The sequence below is a fragment of the Schistocerca gregaria genome, chromosome 10 (assembly GCF_023897955.1).
Source record: "Schistocerca gregaria isolate iqSchGreg1 chromosome 10, iqSchGreg1.2, whole genome shotgun sequence".
Taxonomy (NCBI): Eukaryota; Metazoa; Arthropoda; class Insecta; order Orthoptera; family Acrididae; genus Schistocerca; species Schistocerca gregaria.
Genome location: NC_064929.1, coordinates 224,115,197 through 224,140,598, shown reverse-complemented (window position 1 = coordinate 224,140,598; position 25,402 = coordinate 224,115,197). Strand labels below are relative to the sequence as shown.

General features: G+C 38.9%; 1 protein-coding gene and 1 long non-coding RNA gene across 4 annotated transcripts in view; one reads left to right on the top strand and one right to left on the bottom strand.

Moving 5' to 3' along the window:
* Positions 1-25,402, bottom strand: part of LOC126293559 (uncharacterized) — a 96,288-nt gene that overhangs the window by 9,817 nt on the left and 61,069 nt on the right. The window contains exons 6-7 of one of the 2 annotated variants that reach the window (XM_049986838.1): positions 20,968-21,107; positions 12,348-16,489 (exon numbers count right to left, since the gene is read on the bottom strand). In XM_049986838.1, the coding sequence (XP_049842795.1) occupies positions 16,474-16,489; positions 20,968-21,107 (156 nt within the window). In that variant the 3' untranslated portion in view covers positions 12,348-16,473. Of the gene's footprint in view, positions 1-12,347; positions 16,490-20,967; positions 21,108-25,402 lie in introns of those variants that run through there. The other variant, XM_049986837.1, reaches the window with a different exon arrangement.
* On the top strand, positions 8,527-12,329 carry LOC126293568 (uncharacterized). 2 transcript variants are annotated; one of them, XR_007552310.1, is made up of 3 exons: positions 8,527-11,894; positions 11,951-12,062; positions 12,231-12,329. It is a non-coding gene; the product is annotated as an uncharacterized LOC126293568 (long non-coding RNA). The 2 variants fall into 2 exon arrangements; XR_007552309.1 differs by lacking the exon at positions 12,231-12,329 and adding an exon at positions 12,147-12,208.

The following is a 25,402-nucleotide window of genomic DNA, read 5'->3' as shown; positions in this document are numbered from 1 at the left end:
TGTGCCACAAAAAAAACGGATCAAATGGGAGAACATTTTCAATAAGATGTAAAGAACACGGGTGCTTTTAAGCAAGGAAATTATGGGAAATCAGTTGTAGCCAAGCATATACACGAGTCAGGCCATCCACTGACAGAGAAGAATGGAAGAAAATGTGACATACGTGTAGGATTTGAAATATCAACCCAGCAGCACAGATTTGATGATGTGCTTAATGTACAAACAGCAGACAGTCACAACAGATTCCGCAACATATTTGTGGACCTTTTATGATGTCAGATCTCACCTGACATGTCAGATTTTCCCAGAGAAAAATAGGAACCATTTGAATCGAGAGAGATTGTGAGTTACTTAAAGAACTGTATACTAATACAGCCGTACGTGCTGTCGTGTCGATGTAAGTCAGCTGGACAAACGATGTGCGAGTGCCGAGGACATAAAATCGGACAGTTAGTGTGAGAACCTTACTTAAAACTGTTACGGTAAGCCTCACAAACTTAATTCTAAGTTATCGCATAGTTCTAAGAGAGCTCAAGCTACTCCATGTTAACTGTGCCATCGTCTAGCTTCAGAGGCGATAAATTTGTACGAAAGTGAAAGTAAATGACCGTATTTCAAGTTTATAAAAATCGTCATTGTTCTGAGAGATGATATTTCACATCTAAGAAATGAAACTTCGAGTTGCAGAAATCTTGACAAGTTCCAAACAATAAAACAACTAAACCACAAAATGTGGACGGAGATAGTTACGAGAAGTGGAAAGGAAGCACCAAACAAGTATTGAACTTAACAAATGAAATTACATTCATAAATAGAAACAGGCATAGTGTACTGTCGACAAGCGGAGACGATTGCAAAAGGGATGACAGACTTTTTAGGCAGCACACACTGGAATTCACAACAAAGGACAACGTACTTTTGCTTGCCGGTAGCTACAGAAGAAAGCTAGCTGATACTAAACAAATCAGAAATCGTTGCATTCCAGTTAACAACTTCGTGAAGTGAGAACAGAAAACGTCACAGTAGACAGAATTTTAGATGGAAAATTGTTTGACTAAGTATCTAGAACAAAATAGATTGGGGGGGACAAAGTATGTAAAATGTTTGGCTTAGATATAGAGGTAAGTACATTATATAACAGCATTTATAACAAACGTGAATCATATTTTATCTATGAGGTAAGCACTTTTTGTGTAAAAAAATTTAGCAAAATGATTCCAGAAAAGATTGAACTGCATGGCCTAACATACGAAAACAGTTCATTTCAGAGTGAACTCTAAGTCCCTCTTTTGAGTGTCAAGTCCGTTTTTTTGAGTAATGCAGCCCTCATGGGTGCACTTAGGAAGGCAAAACACACACTAACAGCACCAAAGAAGACAAAAAATTTAAAATGACCAAACCTTATCCTTACAAGTCTTGCAATGTGAATGGCCTTTATAATAAATACATCGATCCAGAATCCCATTTCACATTATACAGAACAAAAGGTAGGCAAAAAAGATGAGTACCTCTTAAGATAATGCACCTAATCTGCAGCATGTTAGAAATAAACTCAATTTGCTGCAACTTTTTTGTGGATGAGCACTCACCACACCTATTACTTGTAACAGAACATTAACTGAAAGTCAATGAAACTGAGTGTCACAAATTAAATGTTTACGCATTAGCAGATAGTTACTGCAGTCAATAACAGAATTAGGGTAAGTTGGCCGTATTTGTTAATTAATATCTTACATTAATAAGATCTCATTCCTCTAACAATACATTCAGAAAGGAGCAATTGAAATGACTGGTGTCACGGTCCACACAGAAGCTCATTCGAGTGGATTAGCAAAACATAAAGTTATTGGAATGTGCAACAAATTCTGATGTGTTGTGCAGTACTGATATGCTCAACAGTGCAGTTTATGCAAACAGCCTACTGACCTCTGTATTGTTGAAGACCTAAATAATGATGCAAACTGCTGTCATATAACATACATAAGAATGACAGATACATTAAATTCATATAATCTCTCAACAATAAGCTCTGACACTCGAGCTCCTGTAAGACAGAAGTGTAAAAGATTAAGTGTCGATTTTCATTACTCCAACCACTGCTGCCAGATGTTAAGAGTACTTAAGCTCTGCTGTACCAAAGCAACAGAAGTAACGGAGAGGAAACGGATTCCGAATAGCGCCGACATCGGTGCCTTCGAAACTGAGCTGGCAGTAGGAGGGGTGGGACACAGTTCACTGAGGCAGAGCCTCAGAAAGGAAACGGGATTAATTCTTCGTAATCGTGTCGAGGCATTTTGACAACTGCTGGCCTTTCAAAGAAATAACGTGGGTACAACAAACTGTAATATTGAAATTAATACGTCTGCTAGATTGAAACTTCTGCCTGCTCAAATTAAGTTAGCCAAAATATATATGATCCTGACCATTTAAATCAAGACACAAAATTACACATGTTTAATAAAAAGTACAATAAAGCCAAAAAACTTCAAGGCAGACCTTATAACAATACAGCCCGACCCGTGGGTTAACTGAAATGACTGATACCAACTGTTTTTTTTTTTTTGATATGTAACTGTGTAGTTATTGGACAATTCAGTGCCCTAGGGATTTGTATGTGTACCTATGTGTATTTATATATTAGTCTGTCGCATTTACTAGTAATATTCTGTATTCGTTGTGAAAAGACTTTTATTGTCGTCATTGTTGTCATTAACGGAATTACATAATAAATGCCAAATTAAATGATTCATCAGCAGGGTGAGCTAAGAAATGTAAAGTAACGGATAATAAGATACTGTAGAAGTATTGGTATAAGTGGTCAGAGCCACTAATTACGATCATTTGGAACAAGAAATGTATTAGTATAGAAAAAGCTTCATTATCTTGAGAAACAGCTTTTTAAGTGATTACCAAGCAATGTATTCGTACTTGTTATTCATTTTATATCCTATTTTGAAATTAATGTACTTTGTAAACACATTTTGATTAACTCTCCAATTGTTTGCATCACACAATGTTCAGATTTTTCGTATTTCAGGGCGTATTTGTAACTTCCTTGTATACAGTCTGATAGAAAGCAGAATTTGTGATGTCATTAAATGTTAGTATCTGAAACCGAACTGTAATTAATTAAATAACTCAAAATTCACAAAAGACATTATTGTAATTAGAACCATATCGATTTTTAATATTTAAACCTAGTGATGACACTACAAAAATTACGTCAATTAATATTGTTAATTTTTCCTTATTCGGATGTAATGTCTGTTCGCAAACATTTTGTACATTTTAATTGTAACTTTGAAATTCTTCAGAATTAATAATGCAATATTTTGTGAGTGATTGTTAAAATTCTATATAAGCAGAGATGATGCGAGGTCAGAGTCAGTCAGTTGTTTGTGATGATTTCGGCTGGAGAGTCTGTACAAGTGACGCCTGTAAATAAATAATGTGAAGTGTGAAGAATTCTCCGATTTCTTCATCTAAAAATGAACCCCCAAAAGTTAAGTTTATAAATATAAAGCTGCTCGACGAACAAGTAGCTTTATAAGTGGTGGAGGAGCTGGGATTTGATGATTGAAATCGGAACTGTTTTTAAAAAGTAATTGTTTCAGGTGACCGCAAGACGAATACTAAACATAAATTGTGAAGAAATTTTTGTGTTTATGGACGCACAGAACGAGTGGATGTTGCTGCATGAGAAGAGTTGGTGTAGATAAGAAATACAAAGAAAATCATCACCTGCATGGGGAGATCGTAAATCATAACAACTGATCTGATGATAATGGACCAAATTCTCGGACTGCACCGCTGGAATTCAGATGAGTAACAGTTTTTTTTAATTAATTTGTGTTTTTTTTTTTGTTTTTGTGAGGAAAAGATTTTACTATGGCTGATAAAAAGTGTGTAGGCGGTGAATCAATTGAAAACACTTCGGACCTAGGATCGAGTATCAGTGAACTAAGTGTAGATCGAGGTTTTGGTGGAGAGGGTTCCAGTGAAAATGTCGCCACAAGTACTCCAATTGCACAGGGAAGAGTAGGCGGAGACGATCTGCTAATGTTATTAATGCAACATATGAAAGAAGCGAAGAAACAGATGGGACAGATTAGGCAGGATACTAGTAAGATAAGGGAAATCCAGGATGGTTTGGCAGCACTAAAAATGACTGTCGAGACAGGGCAGGGTGAACTCAATACTCGTGTAGGAGCAGTGGAAGAACGGGTTGATGTATTAGAAACTAATTTCACACAAGAGTTGTCCAAAAATGAGGAAAGGTTCAAAAAACTAGATAAGCATGTAGAAGTAGAAAATTCAAAACTGAAAGTAGAGGTTGTTCAGACTAGGAGAATCTTAGAAGAAAAGCTTGAATCCAATAAAAAGAATTCAGAGTTAAAATTTGCAGAAATTTCCAATCAAATAAGTAATGTAGATCTAAAGTGTGATGAAAAAATAGATTTGTGTAAAAATAATGTTGTAGGTTTAAGTAAGAAAGTTGTAGAGTTACAAGAAGGTGTAGCCCAAAGAAATTTTGTTAGCAACTTTAATTGTGTATGGGGTGGCATACCTTTAAAATGCTTTCCAGGAGATGGGAAATTGCATCCAGTTGATTTTTTACAGCATTGTCAGGATAATTTTAGTAATGACATGACAGATAATGTAAAAATTAAATTTGTTAAACGATTTTTGGATGGAGAAGCAATCTCGTGGGCAAATCAGAATGTTAATTCTACCATGTCATATAATGAATTTGAAAGAAAGTTTTTAAATAAGTTCTGGTCAGATTCTGAGCAAGCTAGGATTAAAAGTGAGTTTTTGAATGGTCGAATGTATAGGGAAAGTGATGGTAGCTTGAAGTGTTTTTGTGAAAGTCAGTTGAGGAAATTAGTACACCTCGACAAACCTTTTGATGAACTAATACAAATAGATGCATTAAAAAGAAGACTACCAAAAAGAGTACAGTGGGAGTTGATTTATGGACCAGATGATTCTGTAGATCAGTTCTTGAGGTATGTAGATAAGTTGGATAGAGCTTTTGAGAGAAATGAGAGGTTAAACAATGGCAGATTTGGCAATCAACCAACTGGGGGGTGGAACCAAAGCAGGAATCAAGGCAGGAGTAATAATAGTGATAACAGATGGATCAACCATAGTAATGGGGATGGAAACAGAGGGCACAATAGCAGGGAGAGACCTTGGGAAAATAATAACAGACAATTTGATAATCACCAATCAGGACGAGGCAATTTAAACTGACAGATGCCTCATTGGGAGCCTGTCAGTTTGGGGCAAGAAATGTGTACCGAAATCAGGCTAAACACCACTGGTCTAGAGACACCGAAAATAATTACAGAAGACAGAATAATCGAAGATGTTGGAGTGGAAGTGACAGTACTAATGTAAGACGAGTGCATCAAATTGGCAAATTGCAGTTTAACAGTAAACTCTGGAAATGTATGAATGAAAGCGTTGTAGATAGAAGTAAAAGCATCTGTAAGAATGTTGAGGAAGTTCCGTTAGAGGAAGAAACTATTTCAAGTCTATATAATCAGTGTGGTAATGAAGTTTGCAAGGAAAATGTTGGTTCTGATAGTAATCTTGATGAGTTTGGATTAAGTAAATTAATGAAAGAAGAACCTATCCCTGTTAAGCACTTAAGTGATGATACCTGTACTAGTGTACATGTCAACAATTCTGATGGTCATAGTAAAGATGTTGTAGAAGTGTTCAGTGTTGGAGATGATAGCATATGTAGTAATATTGATAGTGAAAGTGTTGGGAGTAATGATGAATGTGAGGAAGAATTAGATGACATGGTGTATTTGGAGGTTAAAGAAGATTTAATTAGTAGTGAAGAAGATGATATCAGTAGTATTTGTGAAGAATATGAAGATCAGATTGTGCCAATGAAAACTGGGAAGGTATCATCAGATAAGGAACATGCAGAGAGCCATCATAATGTAGATGAGATGCTAGAAATGTTATGGGATACTTACAAGGATTATAGTGACAGTGACAGAATAAAAAGGGTCATCAAGATTATTTGTGAAGAATTGCATTCCAACTGGCAAGGTAGAACCAATCAACAGGCTTACAGTGGGATCAGTTCCGGGAAAAACAGACAGTGTGTTAAGGACAGACGTGACATCAAGCAATCATCTGATATAGCATTAAGTAAAATTCAGACAAGTAAGAGAAATTGTACAGGCAAAAATGGTACAAATTACTTGGACTTTAGAGATATTGAAGAAGATCTGTTGGATGAAAATGAGGACAGTAAGAAGGAAAAAGTTTTAGGTTGCCCGTATATACGTATAAAAGTTGCAAATTATGAAGGACTTTGCCTCTTAGACACGGGTAGTCCTGTCTGTGCTATTTCTGAAAAATTTAGAGACCAGATAAGACATAGTGATGACTTTGAAGAATATCCTGTTATTGGAATCAAAATTAAGGGAGCAACTGGTAGGCACAGCAAAGTTGTAAACAGGCAAGCCTTAATATCTTTCACTATTAATGATGTACAGTATAACCAAGGATGCTTTGTAGTACCTGATCTCAATGAGAATATTTTGTTTGGAATGAATTGGATACAAGGAGTAAATGCAGATTTTGACTGGAATAACAAAAAGTTAAAGCTCACCAAGCCAAAGGCAGATGGAACACATGTGACTGAACTAATTATCCAAAATTGCCTAGAGAATAATTTTCAGATTAGAAGAGTGATTTGTACAGATGAGAAGATCGACATTAACAAGGAAGACAATGAAGAAGACTGCAGTGAAGACAAGTATGCTGAATTAGTGGCCACCAAACTAAAAGAAGCTGGTAATTTAAATGAAGAACAGACAGATCAACTAGGCAGTTTGTTGTGGGAATACAAAGATGTGTTTAGTGAGAAACCTGGGAAAGTGAAGAACTATGAATGTAGACTTAAACTAAAACCTCACGAACCATTTTTCATCAAACCCTATGGAGTACCCATTTCAAAAAGAAAAGCTGTGGAGGAAGAACTACAAAAGATGGAAGAGTGGAGAGTAATTGAAAGATGTAATAGTGCATACAATAACCCGTTGGTGGTGGTTTCCAAACGTGATGGTGGAGTAAGACTTGTGCTCGATTCAAGACATTTAAACAAATACCTTGAGAGGGAAACTGATCACCCTGAAAATATAGATGAGTTATTACATAAGTTTGAACATATGAAGTACATGTCTAGCTTAGACTTAACAGCTGGTTTCCATCAGATACCATTAGAGATTCAGTCTAGAAAATATACTGCGTTTTTATATAGAGGAAGATGTTATTGCTATTGTGTTGTACCATTTGGCCTTAATGTATCAATTGCAGAATTTATTCGAGCATTGGATTTTGTTCTAGGAAAAGAACTGTTAAGAAAACTAATCCTTTATGTTGATGACATACTTGTAACAGGAAAAAGTTGGGAAGAACATATACATTTGTTGGGTGAAGTGTGTTACAAATTAAGACAGGGAGGCATGTCATTAAAACTAGAGAAGTGCAAATTCGGAGTTAAACAGCTCAAATTTTTAGGCCATACCATATCAGAAGAAGGAATCTTACCTGATGCAGAAAAACTTGAAGCCATTGCAAAATTTCCTGCACCCAAGACTAAGAAACAACTTAAATCATTCTATGGAATTTGTGGCTACTACCGGAAGTTTGTCAGCAATCAAGCTTTAAATGTACCGTGTTTGAACAACTTGTTGAAGAAGAAGAACACCATTTGGGTATGGGACAAGGATTGTCAGGAAGCATTCGACAACATCAAGAAACAGATGTGCAACAGTAAAATGTTATACAGACCTGACCTTACAGAACCATTTTGTATCATGACCGACAGCAGTGACTATGGACTGGGAGCTCATTTGTTCCAAGAAAAGATTGTAGATGGTGTGACGGAGCACAGGTCAATAGCTTTTGCCAGTAGAACTTTACAGAAACATGAGAAGTCATACACTGTCACCGAAAAAGAATTGTTAGCAGTCTATTGGGCTTTCATCAAGTTCAAGAATTACCTATTAGGACATCAAGTGGTAGTATACACAGACCATAAGGCTTTGATCTACATACAAGAGTGTACTTTGCATCACAGCAGGATAACCAGGTGGGCACTATTCCTCCAGCAGTTCGACTATACAGTAAAATATATAAAAGGTGAAGAAAATCAAATCGCAGATGCTCTATCAAGGTTGCCAATGGGAGGAGAAGGTGAAAATAACAGTGATGAGTGTGAAAGGGAGTTTCGGATTATGTATCTAAAAGGGGTGAAAGATGAGAATGAAATCAGGAAAATTTGTAATGACATCCGTAGATATCAAAACCATGATTCCAACTGGAAGTTAGTTAAAAGTTATCTAGGTAAAAGAGGATATGAGAAAGTAGAGCAGTATTATAAAGTGCATAAGGGTATACTATTCAGAAGATACAGTGCAGACAGTGACACTTGGAGACTGTGTTGGCCAGAACAGTATATTGAAGTGCTGATAAAGTATGTACATGAAAGTTTCGGGCATTGTGGGACACTGAAATGTATCCAAAAGATTCAAGAAAATGTGTACTTCTACAACATTGCTAGGAGAGTGAGAAAGCAAATATCTACATGTGACAGGTGTCAGAGAGTAAAAGTTAGCAATCAAACTTGCAGAGGATATATGCAAAACATCTTGCCAAAGGAACAACTACAACTTGTAGCAGTTGACCTTTATGGATCATTGCCTAAGGCTAAAGGAGGATTTTGTTACATATTTGTCATGGTGGATCTTTTTTCATAATTCATTAAACTATATCCATTGAAGAAAGCAACAAGTAAGAACATCATTTTGAAAATTAGAAGAGACTATTTCACAAAGGTGGGAAAACCAAAGAGCATGCTCTCTGACAATGGAGCACAATTTACTTCTAAAATTTGGAAAACATTTGTGGAGGATGAGAACATAAACCATATTCTGATCTCTGCGTATCACCCGTCCAGCAATCCGGCTGAACGTTACATGAGAGAAATAGGGAGATTATTTAGAACTTATTGCAACAAAAATCATGTGAGTTGGATAGAGTACGTAGACAGCTTTGAAGATATACTGAACAGCTTACAACATTCGTCTACTGGGTTCTGCCCATATGAAATACTGTATCATAAGAAACCGCCAAATCTGATCAACGAATTAATTGAATTCCCAGCATGTAAAGCTATGAGTCCACAGGAAAGAGAAGAAATAGTCAAGAAAGTAATGGAACACAGGGGAAACTAAGAAAAAACAAACATGACAAGAAGTTGAAACCTACAAATTTTAAAATTGATGATCTGGTCCTGGTGAAAACACATGAAAAATCCAAAGCGATAAGCAATGAATTAAAGAAATTCTTTGACATCTATATTGGCCCATTCAAAATTCAGTCTATGCCACACCCAAATGCATATAGATTAGTGTACCCAAAGTCAGGAAGACTATTTGGTTTACGTAACATAACTGAACTGAAACCTTATAAACAAGTGTCAAATACCAAGAAAAAATAAGATAATGTAAAAGCCCTCAGGAGGATACATCCTGTATCAAGTGCGTGCCGAGCACTAGGTCTCCGAGCTATGTAGCATTCTATTTTCTTCTTTTCGTTTTCGGATGCTACATCTTTTACTTATCTATAAACCTATAACGAAGTTATCTCTCACTGAAAATACTAGCCATTCTTTTAGTATAAGTTTTTTTGTATGTCATATGATTATTGAGTGACATTGTTTGAAAATAAATAAATAAATTTAACTGTGTATAAAATTTGAATCCTCCCTTGACTAATGACTAATAATTCTTTAAGCATTTCAGGCAATAGTTATTACTATAATTCCTGATTAATATGTGGTGTAAAACTTTTCCAGATCCATATGTGTGTGTACTCTATGTTATGTAATATTGTAAATAAATTACTGTTAGCATTTTCATTACAGAATAGAATCCAAGGGGATATAAGATAATGGAGGTCATTGTGGTTATGGTCTGTAGAGTATGTATTTGATTTGTGGATGGTTCTTTGAAGATTATAGGCTTGGTCATGATTTTATTAGTTTGCCAATGAGATATACAAATGGACAATGTTAAGGATGTACACGTGTTACTAAATGGACAAGTTGTACTGTGAAAAATGAGTAAGTTTGTCATTACAAGGTGGTGTGCTAATGAACAATCAGTGAGTTTGTGTTTGATATGATAAAGAGCTAAAGGATATCTGGGACATTTAATATGCTGTATAGTGTATTATGCTGAAATATTAATCAAAAAGAAAGGATACATAAATAATTCATTTTTGTTCATGAACTTTAAGTTGTATATAGCTAAATCCTTACAGTTTAGAGATGCTTAATTTTGTGTGATTTTGTCTATAAATATACTAATAGTGTAGGATAGTATGTTAATGATTTTGATACATTTATACCTGATGTGACCTTAATTGTAACCTGCACGAGTACCTTGCGAAATGAGTTCATCCCTGTTCCTACCTAGAGAACTGTATCAAAGATCCTTACCTGACCTGAAAAAAAAAAAAAAAAAATTAAGAAACTGAAAAACTAATAGTGGACTGTGCTATTGCAGTGTAGAGACTGCCAGAAGCAGAGGGGCTGCAGACACAAGATGGACAGCGCATTGGGACGGATGATTGTGAGCTGCCAATTCATTAAGATATGCAACATGCACCAGTGACTGGAGTAACAGCTAAGAAAAAAGAAATTCTATTTTGGAGGGTATTTAGCAGCCATTCATACAAGTTACACTTGTAAGAGTGGCTGGGGGGGTGTATAACAATACAGCCCGACCCGTGGGTTAACTGAAATGACTGATACCAACTGTTTTTTTTTTTTTGATATGTAACTGTGTAGTTATTGGACAATTCAGTGCCCTAGGGATTTGTATGTGTACCTATGTGTATTTATATATTAGTCTGTCGCATTTACTAGTAATATTCTGTATTCGTTGTGAAAAGACTTTTATTGTCGTCATTGTTGTCATTAACGGAATTACATAATAAATGCCAAATTAAATGATTCATCAGCAGGGTGAGCTAAGAAATGTAAAGTAACGGATAATAAGATACTGTAGAAGTATTGGTATAAGTGGTCAGAGCCACTAATTACGATCATTTGGAACAAGAAATGTATTAGTATAGAAAAAGCTTCATTATCTTGAGAAACAGCTTTTTAAGTGATTACCAAGCAATGTATTCGTACTTGTTATTCATTTTATATCCTATTTTGAAATTAATGTACTTTGTAAACACATTTTGATTAACTCTCCAATTGTTTGCATCACACAATGTTCAGATTTTTCGTATTTCAGGGCGTATTTGTAACTTCCTTGTATACAGTCTGATAGAAAGCAGAATTTGTGATGTCATTAAATGTTAGTATCTGAAACCGAACTGTAATTAATTAAATAACTCAAAATTCACAAAAGACATTATTGTAATTAGAACCATATCGATTTTTAATATTTAAACCTAGTGATGACACTACAAAAATTACGTCAATTAATATTGTTAATTTTTCCTTATTCGGATGTAATGTCTGTTCGCAAACATTTTGTACATTTTAATTGTAACTTTGAAATTCTTCAGAATTAATAATGCAATATTTTGTGAGTGATTGTTAAAATTCTATATAAGCAGAGATGATGCGAGGTCAGAGTCAGTCAGTTGTTTGTGATGATTTCGGCTGGAGAGTCTGTACAAGTGACGCCTGTAAATAAATAATGTGAAGTGTGAAGAATTCTCCGATTTCTTCATCTAAAAATGAACCCCCAAAAGTTAAGTTTATAAATATAAAGCTGCTCGACGAACAAGTAGCTTTATAACCTTTTACACTTCAGGAAACAGACAGAGGCAATGAGGTGACGACAGACAGACAGAGGCAATGAGGTGACGACAGACAGACAGAGGCAACGAGGTGACGACAGACAGACAGAGGCAACGAGGTGACGACAGACAGACAGAGGCAACGAGGTGACGACAGACAGACAGAGGCAACGAGGTGACGACAGACAGACAGAGGCAACGAGGTCACGACAGACAGACAGAGGCAACGAGGTCACGACAGACAGACAGAGGCAACGAGGTCACGACAGACAGACAGAGGCAACGAGGTGACGACAGACAGACAGAGGCAACGAGGTGACGACAGACAGACAGAGGCAACGAGGTCACGACAGACAGACAGAGGCAACGAGGTGACGACAGACAGACAGAGGCAACGAGGTGACGACAGACAGACAGAGGCAACGAGGCGACGACAGACAGACAGAGGCAACGAGGCGACGACAGACAGACACAACGAGGCAACGAGAGACAGACAGAGGCAACGAGGCGACGACAGACAGACAGAGGCAACGAGGCGACAGACAGACAGAGGCAACGAGGCGACAGACAGACAACGAGGCGACAGACAGACAACGAGGCGACAGACAGACAACAAGGCGACAGACAGACAACGAGGCGACACACAACATATACAATGCATCCTAGGGAGAGTTCCACAAACACTGTAATCCTCCAGCAATGTGTGAAGTTAACCACTCGGCACTAGACGTGATGGCTACATAGCGAACAATCTGATTGCAATATGTATTTATCTGATAAGCACTTTATCTATCCTTTTGACCAATCAGCCCCCTTTACAGATCAAAGGCTTACACCAAATAATCTCACATACACTGCAGGGCTCAAATCTGTGGAGATTAATCGACAGGAGGCATTTAACACAATGCAAAAGCTAATGAAAGAACACTTGCACACACGGGACAGTATCTCGACAGTGGTGTTAAAGGAATGTGCCGATGAGATCACTAAACCTGTTAGCTGTATCAGTTATTGTAGAACTAGTGAAAATATAATCCCGAGTGCCATAAAATAAGTGTAATTCAGCAAGTCCACGAGAAGGAAAGTAAAGAATAGGTTAAGTACTCAGTATCAAAATGGTGCCAATTGATGTAGAAGTAGTGCTCCGACAAAATACACCTAGTGTCGCGTTACTGATGCCCTAGTTTTGTCTCCAGATCACTTAACTCGCTCAGCCGAGTCGTGAACTGTACTGTCATCTCACTCTGGTGGCAATAAATTTGTACGACGCTAAAACATTTGAGACAAGTGACTTACTTCTGTTCTGGCTGTGAATGAAAGAAGAGACGTTCTTCTAGATGAACGAATAGCATTTTGAGACTGATGAATTATATACTACAAAACTGTTTAATAAAAAGGGGTGTTACTTCTGTGTTTTGTCTTTTACTTTTACAATGTGTTAGATTAAATCCTCTATAGAATTAACTGTTTTAGCAAATTTAGTAGATCTAAGAGAGTAAAAATGGCACATTCCACAGTCACATAAGGAAATTTCGGCTTCGTACAAATTGATGACAGAGGTTAAATACGGTGACGGGGATTAAATTATTTGGCACAGAACTGAGAGAGAGAGAGAGAGAGAGAGAGAGAGAGAGAGAGAGAGAGAGAGAGAGAGAGAGAGAGAGAGAGAGAGAGCAGGCACAATGAATTGCTGCCTCTGTCTCGCTAAGATACGGGCTCTCCAGGTGGTGCGCAAATACTCCCGTGTGAGCTCTCAATTACAATAATCGTGTGCCACCCACAGAACACTACTGGAATAGTCCATGAACTTCTATGCCTGAACTGTTATTGAATTATTATGTAAGAAATAAATGACAATCGACAGCACACCAAAGTTTTTTATGCTTAACAAGAGTGCCAGAGACTTAACGCAATAGCAACTTTCGAGAGCACGTCGAAATTGTGTCGATAGTTAGGAGTCGATAGAGTGTGGCCACACCAATACACTTGAGGATAGTAGCTGTACAGAACTGTATCAATGTTTAGAGCAGCTGTCACAGAAGTGGACACTTCGAGGTCACACCAGCTTCTTGCAGTCTGGCTGGTACTCGGCACTACAAACTGCCTGCCTTGTAGCTTTCTTGCCACGTCTAGGTCAGCGCCAGCTGTGTGCTCGGTGCGGTGTTGTGTGTTCACTTGTGGTTTCAGTCTCCCACAGACCTGTGCACTGATGTGTGTTCAGTAGTGAGCAAAACGCAGGGGCTACAGCCAACATATAGTGCTGCTCTAGTCGGTGTACGTACAGGGTGAAAAGACATTTGATAACAGTCTAAAATTCTCATATTGAATGTACTGAAGCTCTTCACTGATCTGACTGACAGTGAAGAAGCCTGGGATAATGTAGATTTTCTGCAAGTTCATAAAATGACGGCAAAACAGTATGCTGTTCCCAATTTGACTGCATTCTGTATTAACAGTGCATTAAAGGCGGCAGAATCTCTCCGTTTCGATTCTCCGAGAAAAGGACGTAAATAAAAATGAAAGTCTACAGAATTTGATGATTTTTACAGAAAGTGTCGGTTAGAACTGCAACAGAAGGAAGTCCCCGACAGCTAGAAAAACAGACTGATCTCTATGAAAAATATAAATTATTCTGGCTCAGAGACCTCCGTTCTTGTCTTCTCCACTCATTCAGTTTTTTATGCAGAAAGTATAATTTTATTGGAATGGAGAGACACTGCAGCAGCAAGAAAGAAATTTTGTGTACGATGCATTTATTCATGCCGAGGACAATAGTTTTGTTGATAAAACTCTGGTTTCACAATACCACGAGCGAAAATATATTTTGGGTGACTTCTACAGAAGTATTGGCCAGAAAGTACCTACAATTGTTTTTGTAGAGAATACATCGACGGGTCGGATAGTGGGTGCGGTGGCAAAGGGTCAGTAGGAGCTGCAAATAAAAAATTTTCAGGAGGTAGGGAATATCCTCGGTCGTATTAATATGAGCTGTCGGAAGTAAAATCCTGGCACCCGAGTACTCACGTGCGGCCGCGTTCCGCTTCCCTCGTAAATAAAATGAGTTTGTGTGTGATGTGATAGAATAATGCTGTCTCCAATGTTACCAAAACTTATTTCACAGTTTTCTTAGAAACTTTCTCGCTAGAAGTTTCTACGAGGTCCAGCAAAATGAAATGCAAATTCATCAGCATGACATTTCTTATTACACAGACAGAACAGTTTCACATGCCTCTTATGGTATTTTATTTTTTACCTCACACAATGAAATATGTATCACATGCATCTATAGACTTTGATAATGTTTATACATAATTTTCATTAGAATAGGTCTGTGGTTCTGTTTCTTTTCTCCCCCCCCCCCCCCCCCCGCCCCCACAACTGCAATAAGAAAACATTTTTCTTCAAAATTTCTTGGAATGTGAGATTAGCTTTCTGAGAGAAGACCGAGGACAGAACACTAAAGCAGTACTGGGTCACAAAGTGAACAGTTGAGGTGCCTATGCACAGGAAGGTGCACGATATGGAGTATGGAGGTGGACTGAAAGCACTTTTCCCACTAGCCCCCCCCCCCCCCTCCCATTACACTGAGAACAGTTTCTACCTTCAGGATAGGAACAGGCTTAACAATGGACTGAACACTCCTGCAATGTTCTCGCAGGTTATCTGTCCCAAATTCTCACAACCTGTCCGCAGTTGAAAAAGGGTAAATAAAAAAACAAACAAGCACTGATAGATTCACAGCCTCAGGAATAATTAAGTACAGTTAATTCAACTTACACAGTTACAAACGCACAGAAAGACAGTGGCAAGCTTCGATGAAAATAATTATTTGTATATTAAGAATTATTAATTATCTTTGGATTACATAAGCTCTAGTTCAGTCTTTTCGAGCTCGTGTCCCCGTTTATAGCCATTTACTCCAACACATTTAGCCTCTAAAAGGGTGATGCTCGTCTTCCTTTTCCCTCGTAAAACAAACACAAAACTAATGCATTTTTTCTTTTTTTTTTCCACCTATCTACTCATGCAGGCCACAGTTCAGTCTGACTGTGTGACTGAAACAGGCACAAAACTTATATAATGAAGGCACTCATTAAATATTACCATCGACTGCAGTGACGAAGGACAGTGAGTATTTAGCAAAAATGCAACAACCGTGCAGTTAAATGCATAATTAATAAGCATGTCAGTACTAGACTAGATACAATTATTTTTGGTAGGTGAGGAACTATTTGGTAACCTATTCTTGTGAAATAAATGCTGGTTGCACAAAAAATGTACAACGTTATCATTACAGCTTGTCACTCAGGAGAGAGCAATAGAGTGTGGTGTGGAGCTGAAGTGTATTGTTGACATCTCATTTAGTATTTGTGCAGACAATATTGAAGGTGTGTAATTTCATATATATAGCGAGTATAGCAAGTCTGAAGTGGTATCCGAGTTTAAAAAGGCACAGAAACAGCACAGCCAAGAGAACGGCAAATTTTTAAATAGTAGTACACCTCGTGTTGCAATTGGCTACTCTACACTGATCTTCTTCAGTGCAGCCAGGCTTCTTCTGCTGAAACAATCCACGTGGCAATACCTCAATGTGGTATGTCATGCCATCCGCTGCTATCGTGTGGTAGGCCTGCAACAAACAGAGAAAAGTCAGAGGTGTCGCGTAAGAACTTAAAAAGAAAATCGGGCTCTAAAGAGGCAGGGGCAAAGGAATAATGACCACTGCACAAGCACTTTTTTAAATTGTGTAAAACACAAACAATGAGACTTAATGCTCTCACCTCTTACAAACAAACTACAATAATTTGATGCAAGCAATTTGCAGCATGCTGTTGATGAAAAATAGGTTCACAACAAGCTTCATAATTGAAATAAATGGTAGTAGCTTTGTCATAAGTTTCGTTAAAAAGGATATTTTTTTTTATTTCTTAAAGGTGACTACTTTTGGACACCTATGTCCAGTTTCAAACCACTTGTATCGTATGCCTACGTACAAAAATTGCCTACGCAGTGACAACCGAAGCAGCCAAAAAACTGACTCGACTGTAAAAACACCATACAGGATACGCACTGAAGGTCTCCAACGTCTGTTTACTGCTGTTGAGTCAGCCACAGTGGGATCATCCCTGCAGCAGCAATTTTTTGTACGTAGGCTTTCATACGTATTGTCACGATTAAAATATAAGTGGTTTGAAAGTGGACATAGACGTCCAAAACTAGTCACCATTAAGAAATAAAAAAGGTATTTCTGAATGAAACTTATGATGTAGTTACAACCATTTATTTTAATTATGTAAACAATCTGGTAATAACTATGGAAAAAATTGTTGAAATGGACATATTAACCACCCATAAAAGGACACCAGCTAATCCTCATATTCAAATGAATGGACAGGCGACTGGGGTAAAAAACAGAACACTATTTCTCAGGATGTGGATACAACAAGACATGAAATGGGACATATGTGGACTATGTGAAGAGAAAACTAAGAAAAAAATATTTAGCAATACGAATACAAAGAAATGTTCATCATATTGAAAGCTCAGGCTTACATGTTTTGATTATACTTGCTTGATATTGAAATATGATGTAGTATTTTGGTTAAGCTGTGGAACAATCCTGAAATCACTAGGATTGCAGAAGTAGTAAATAATTATTATTTTCTTACATTTATGAAGTGGTTTTGAGCACTACCCAAAACTTGTATTGGAATTCATATATTTCAAAACTCATAACATTAAGAACCCAATGTGCTATGTGCATTAGCATATATAGCTTAGTGTTTCAAATAAAATATATAAATATTTCTGAATAAAATGTTTTCACTGAAAAAAAGGGACAGAATATAAAAAGCAAAGAGTGAAACTTGAGGTTCACATAAGAGTACATCCATTTACGCCTTACTGAATCATTCAAAACAGATTTTCATCTGCATCTGAGTCATGCTTTTTATTATTTTTCTGAAAAATATGAAAAGAAAAACGTCCTGCAAATTTTTTTTTTCTCAGGAGTGAAGAGGCTACCTAGCTTAGCAGTAACTCGTGTACTGTGGGCTGTCAAAATGATTTCTTCTCGATGCTGATGAACTTTTCATATTGACAATTTAGTTTTATCTCATGCACTTTCATATTTTCTCCATGTTAAATGCAATATCAAGGTACAAATTAGGTCTTTGTTCCTCGTGTTTCTACAGCACTACTGATCACAATTTGAATTTCTTCTTCTTCCTCCTCTTCTAAATTTGTTCTTCAGTCTTAATGCTTCCACTGTTCTAGAAATTACTGCATATCATTTCACCATTTGTAGCGTCTTCACTTAGAACTGTTTCTTTTATCTTAATGTTTACTTTTTTTGGCATGTAAAGATGATGACGAGTTCAATGGCATGTATTTAACTACATTTATTTTTACACATGTGCACAATTTGTCAACAGACACCCATAAACTAATTATGTAAAGTTTCTAAGCTATCCCCACTGACCAGCAATGGCTTATTTGCAACAAGTTTCACAAGAAGAGTTACATTGGTGACCCAAAACATTACGACCACTGCTCGCCAGGAGTCTGAATGCTGCCTCACGGCACAGTAAGGAAGGTACGTACGTGGAGCACAGATGAACAGGGAATCACTCTCATTACGACAAGGTCACAAGCGAGAGGATTCACTGACTGGAGTGAATCGGACACTCACGATGCCTGCTGCCAGGGAAAGACATCTCGGAAATGCTGAAGCCTGTCACCTGTTCACGAGTTTCTACTGTGAGTATCTGTGAAAAGCCATCATCGTACACTGAAACCACAACTAAGTGACAAGGTAACGGATGTCCACACGTCATCACAGAACATTAAGTTCAGGGACTCAGCGGCTCCGTAAACCAGGAAATGTGCTGATCCACAGCCCATTTGAAGAAAAAATACAGTGCCGATGCAGGAACAAATGTTTTTAGAGCAGAGCATTTGCCACATCTCAGTTAAACGTGGAGCTCTGCAGCAGATTGCCCTCTAGGCATACTCACGTCGATCTAACAACATCATTGGTAACGAATCCAGTGGGCACAGGCTCATTGAGATTTCACAATGTATCGACAGAAATGGGTCACTCTGTCAGATGAATACGAGGTCTGTTCAAAAAATTCCACATTTTTCTACACTTACCTTTTATTTATGTGCATACTCAAAATACTCCCTTTCACAATTGATACATTGCTCCCAATGTCATTTCCACTTCCGGAAGCAGGCTCGGTACACCTCTTGCTGGACTGCATAAAGCCCAGTCTGTGAATTTTCTTTTATCTTGTCTATCTTTAACAATATTCGTCATTTCAACGGGGTTTTCAACTTTTGAAATAAAAAAGTCCACAGATGCCAGGTCTGGTGAGTATGGAGGACGGGGCAGCACACTGATTTCGCTTTTTGTGCAACAGCCGTGCACCCGACAAATGTGCTGGTGCGTTACTGTGACCGAGAGCCACGAATTGTCCCCCCCATTTAAGGCCATTTCATTCTCACATTTTCTCGCAGGTAATGCAACATGTCCCAACAGTACCGTGGGCTAATAATTTTTCTCTGTGGCACAAATCCATGATGAACAAATCCTTCAAACTCAAAGAAAACTGTCAGCATGGCTTTGACATTTGACCTGACCTGACGAGCCTTCTTTGGCCTTGGAGAACCTTTCCTGACCCACTGTGAAGATTGAACCTCGGTCTCAACATCATACCCACAGACCCACGTCTCATCACCAGTTACGATTCTCTTAACATCTCGTTCTCATTTGCGTGATCCACAGGCTCTTCACAGATTGCGAGGTGAAGGTATTTCTGGTCTCGACGCGTGATTCGAGGGATGAACTCGGTGGAAACACTACACATTCCGAGATGCTGCATCAGGAGTTCATAACACAATCCAACTGCAATGTTACATTCTTCTGCAGTCTCTCTGACAGTCACTCTTCAATTGGCACACACAATTTTGCTGACTTTTCCGACACGAGGGTCGTCGGTAGACGTCGAACGGCGTCCTGAGTGATAGTCACCTTTAACTTCCATATGGTCATTTTTAAACTGTGTAAACCATTCATAACACTGAGTACGGCTTAAGCACTCGTCACTGTAGCATTTATGCATCATATGGTGTGTGTGTGTGTGTGTGTGTGTGTGTGTGTGTGTGTGTGTGTAAAGATTTTCTCGAGTTGCACGCAAAATTTAATGCAGAAGCGTTGCCCCTCTAACTCTGCCACCTCGAAACTCTCAAACTGTGTGACACCACGTTCTACTCAATATAGCACTGAATAATAACTAAAAAACATACAACAATGAAACTTCCAGCAGTTAGATATCCAACACAGGTGTGTGCAGTGATGCCAACCGCATTTCACTCCAACACACCATTGGCACAGAATTATGAATGTTTTGGAATTTTTTGAACAGACCACATAATGTTTTTCATTACATTAGGTCGACGCATGTGTCCGCGTATGCCACCGTACGCGCAAACGTCCGCTCGATATGTTCACCACGTTGACGCCGCAGACCGATTGTAGGCAGTACAGTGCTCTGGGAGACATTTATCTGGGTTTCTGTGGGACCTGTGAGAATAACTGAAGGCACCGTCTCAGCTACCGACTGCGCAAACATCATTAAGGACAATCTCCTTCTCTCCGTGTCCGATACCTCCCTCCCTACGAGGGATCTCCGAGCAGTATAACTGCTCCCGTGACACGGTCATAATTGGGCTACAAGGGTTCGAGGAGCAGAGGGAATGCATCTGGGACACTACTGGGTGCTTGCTGAGCATCCACAAACCACCGGCTTACAATTTACGAGAAATGTGTGAGCCATGCAGAAACACCCAGTGGCACGCACATCTGGAAAGCCACGGGGTACTTGTCGAATCCACACCGTGCAGAAGTGCTCTTCGTTTTGGAGGTGGACCGGCAGCTGCTGAACGAGTGGTCACAATGTTCTGGCTCACCAGCTTACGTTCTGCAAAGTACCTAAAATGCCCAACTCCCACAGGAGGTGCACGCAAGTCGATTGAGGGTCACAGCACCACATATTATTCTTACAGATATCTAAGTTCTGTTAGACTGCAAGTCATTATAATTACCGTTTGCTGTGCAGACCAAGAGAGGCTGCCTTTAGCTGGAGATATTTCAACCTCTCCCTGTCAGCTGCAATAATCTTCATCCTCTCTCCAGTAGAAATATCAAAAAATGTTTCGTAAAATGTACTGCATGCAGCAGTCAGCTGAAAAGTTAAAAATATGTAAATTAAACTACGATTAAATGGAAAGGAATTCGGGGACCAAAAAAACTATTACAATCGCTGATTGTTGATGAGGATATAGATGTGAAAATAATCAACAATTTCATTTACAGTATGAAAAGTATAGACCAGTTTTCAAAAATTACACTGTCCAGACACACAAACACGGCCATCGCCTGTGTCAAAAGTCAATGTGCAATACCCACTAGAGAGATGGCAGGTGGCAATGCTACCAGTAGAGGGCATATAAACTGTGTCAGGAGATGCAGAAAACAGTGCCGTCATTGTCGTAATGCAGAACTGGAGCTATTTATCTGATGTCCAAAAGGGAACGATTATTGTATTTGGGTCAAGGTCGGAAGCATTTCCGAAAAAGCTAAGTTTGTAAACTGCTCGTGTGATGTCACAGTTGAATTATACCGTGTGTGCAAAAACAGCAATATCCAAAACCGTGCGCCGACGCAACTGTGGCACAGACGATGGGAGCGAGCGGAGACTACGGAGATGTGAACGGGCAAATAGACGTGCTACTTTTGAACAACTGAAAGTCCGGATGAACCGATAGGCTACCAACAGTGTCTCCTAAATGACTGACAAGAGAACACTGCTGCGTACAGGCCTCCGCACCAGGCACCCGGCTCGTGCACCTGTGCCGACTGCCGTTTTCTCACCGATAGAAGCCGGAGTCTGAATGCCAGTACTGCAACTGGACATCCACCGAGCTTCGACAGGTGACCTTTTAAGATGGATTTGACAAAACAGTTCAATTGGATAGATAAAAAATCTACTCACCAAGTGGTGACAGAACACACACATAAAAGAGGGTTGTAATTAGGCAAGTTTCCAGAGCCAGTGGCTTCTCCTTCAGGCAGAACGGTTGAAGAGGAAGGAAGAGGGGTGAAGGAAAAGGACTGAAGACTTCCAAGAGCAGGGCTAGATTTTGGGAAAGTCACCCATAACTGCACGTCAGGGGAGACTTGCAGCACGGGATGTGAAGACCGATTCAGTGTTTTCTTCTCATCTCCGACTTGCAGTTCTGTGTGACTTTCCCGAAATTTACTTCTTTTCTTAGACATCTCAAGTCCTTTTCCTTCACCTCCCTTCCTTCCCCTTCAACTGTTCTGCCTGAAAAAGGAGCCACTGGCTCAAAAGCTTCCCTACTTACAACCCTCTTTTACTCGTGTGTGTTCTGTCGGCATTTGGTACGAAGAATTTTTTATCTGTGCAATTAAATTATTTCATACGTGCAGTTTGCTTTTCCTTGACATAATGACATCTACCGGCAGGACAGATGCACGTGTCACATAGCTCACACTGTACGAGTGTGGTGCGATGAGTGCCAGGGAGTGTTTACCGTACCCTCCCGGCCACTAACCTTCCCAGATTTAAACTCGGTCGAGAACGTGTCGGAGCTCCTCAATCAGGCTGTTCGCACCACGTATCCTCAAATCAGAAACCTAGTACTGTCGGGCACAGCTCCACATCCCTGTCGCTATCTTGACAGGTGGCCACATTAATGTGACTGGACGTGTTCTGCTTAACAATTTTTTAGTTTAATTTCAAATCTGAAGTATTTTCAAAGCTATTAAAGAGGTATTTACTGCTTCTATAGAAGGTAAACACCAACAGGCCAAGATGCACTACTTATGGGAATAGGTAAAAACAACAACTTCTTAAATATTTTCAAGCTATAAGAACAACAAAACAATAGCCTTCCACCACATAAGTATGCATTCTAGGTAAAGTCACACTGCAACTACAAACAATAGCAGTCTACAGATTCTATTAAATGTCTTTTCATGCCAGGCAGCTTAATACTTATCTCCCTGTTTGAACAGCAGCTAATGGAAGCCTGCTTGTTACCTACCGGTACAGTTACAAGTTTAGACAATTTGCAAATCAGCAAACTCTTGAGAATGCATAAGACAATGCACGGAACTAAATTGATACAGACAGCAGAAGAGTGTCACAATCCTTCTACAATATTTTTGTTAAAGCTGTGTGATCGAGTTCGATGTGACGTGACCGATATTTCTCAAAGATGTGTTCAGTTTGTGTGTGCACGAGCAAAGGAACTGGTATGCTACTCTTGATGTGTAAAAATGACAAAGCTCAACACACTTGGCAAAATGGACAACTGATCATTTCTTGAGAGGGACCATCTGGCCTCTGTTAACAACATGAAACACTTTCTGCCATTAACAAATTGATGATACCTTCATATCTCAGGACGTGTCATATCGAACAATTCATCTTTTAGGCAAGTTGTGTCATAAAGTTCTTTTTCCCATCAATTTGATTCAGCAGCTCCTCATCAAGTACTCAATCTACCCATCTAATCTTCAGCATTCTTTATAGCAGCTCTTTTCTAAAACCTCTGTAATCTTCTAGTCTGAACTGCTTATCATTCATACTTCACACATCTGTACGAAGCTTCATTCCAAAATACCTTCAGAAAAAAGTTCGTAACAACTAAATTTATTTTCAATGTTAACAAATTTCTCCTGCCTATTTTTTTCTTATTGCCAATCTGCAATTTTCATATTCTTTAATTTGGCCACTGTCAGTTATTTTGTTGTCAAAATAACAAATTGCATCTACTACTATATTTTTTAACCTACTTCCCCCAGCATCTGTTTATTTGATTCATCTCAATTCCATAACTGATTTTTGTTCACGCTATAACTGCTTTTCAAGACACGATCTGTTCCATCTAACTGCTTTTCTGTGTCCTTTCCATCATTGACAGAATTAAAATGTAATAAGATAATGCATTTTTTTAAATTTCTTCTCTGTGAAATTTAATTTCTATTCTCAGTATCTCCTCAGTTTCTTTTACTGCTAGGTCGAATACCATCGGGGGGCACGGCAGAACCCTATCCACTACCTTCTAAACTACTGCTTCCCTTAGGTGTCCAATTCTTACAACTGCAGTCTGCTTTTTGAACAAATTGTAAATATCCTTTTTTTTCCCTGGATTTTGACCTCGCTACCTTCAGAATATCGAAGAACATATTGGCACCAACAATGTCAAAAGCTTTCTCCAAACCCAAAAAATTCGATTATCATCATTCCTAGCCTTTTCCTTGTAGCTCTGCCCGCATATGCGTTCGACTTTCGTCCACCCACCTCTAACTGGCCCCCTCAGTCTGTCTATCTTCTCCTCCCCCTCCCTTTTCCTCCAGCCCACTATCCACCTACGACTTCCACCTGCCGCACGCACCTCTACCTCCACCCCTCTCTCTGTCCATTTCCTCCTCCCCTCACTCTGTCCATCCCCTCTTTTATCCACTCTGACATTTCCCCAACCGTGACCATCAGCGCGTGTAGCCCCTGCAATACAGCTCAATAAAGCGGGCCAATATTCCTCCGACAACACGCCTGCCGTGAAGAGGAGGCTACATATCGGGAGCTTATTTGCCCCTGACATGGACGCCAGTGTGCAAAAGAGCTCGATAAAGATGGCCGGTGCTATTCTGACGCGACCCGCCAGTCGAGCAGGGCAGAATACGTGTCGGGGCCCACAGAGCTCTTTCTTGCCCCTGAAATGTAGGCTGCCCTGCAAAGCAGGCTGATGTGGCAGGTCAATACTGTTCCCACACGTGTCATGCACAGCAGCCTATGAAGCAGGGGATGGAGAAGGGGGGGGGGGGGGGGGGGGGGAAGGTTTTGCCCATATCTGATTCTATTGGAGCTAGGAGGTTATAAACACAAGAGTGCCAATATTTATGAGGCCCCCTGTTTCTATGCCAAATTTGATTCAAATCGATCCAGGGGTTTGGGAGGATATCCTTGACATACACACTTACACTCTCCTTTATAACTTCTTGCCACAAATTGTTGTAAAATTCTGTTTTCTCACATTCACATGATGCAAAAGAATTAAGAGATTCTTTTCTTCTTCACTGTGTCGATAATTGGGTCAATCTATCGACAGACAGTTTCATCTGGGAGGAGTCTCCACAATCCTTTGTCTGTGCTTTTTCTATTTGTGCAATCTCTAATAATAATTCTTTCGGTTTTGAGAAGATGATCACTTCTTTCATTTTTATTTGTGAACAGGATTCTGAAAGCATATGTGGCTTCCGTGAGAGTTACAGATTTATAGTGTTTGATCAGTGCCTACTACAAGCATTTCTTATTATTCATAATTTAAATTTGTTGCTCTTGTATCTGCCATGTTTGCAGTACAAATAATTTCTTATTATAGGCAGATCAGGTTAGAAATAGTTTCTTTTTTTTCCCCATTTTCTCAGTTCTGTTAACCACATTTTTTT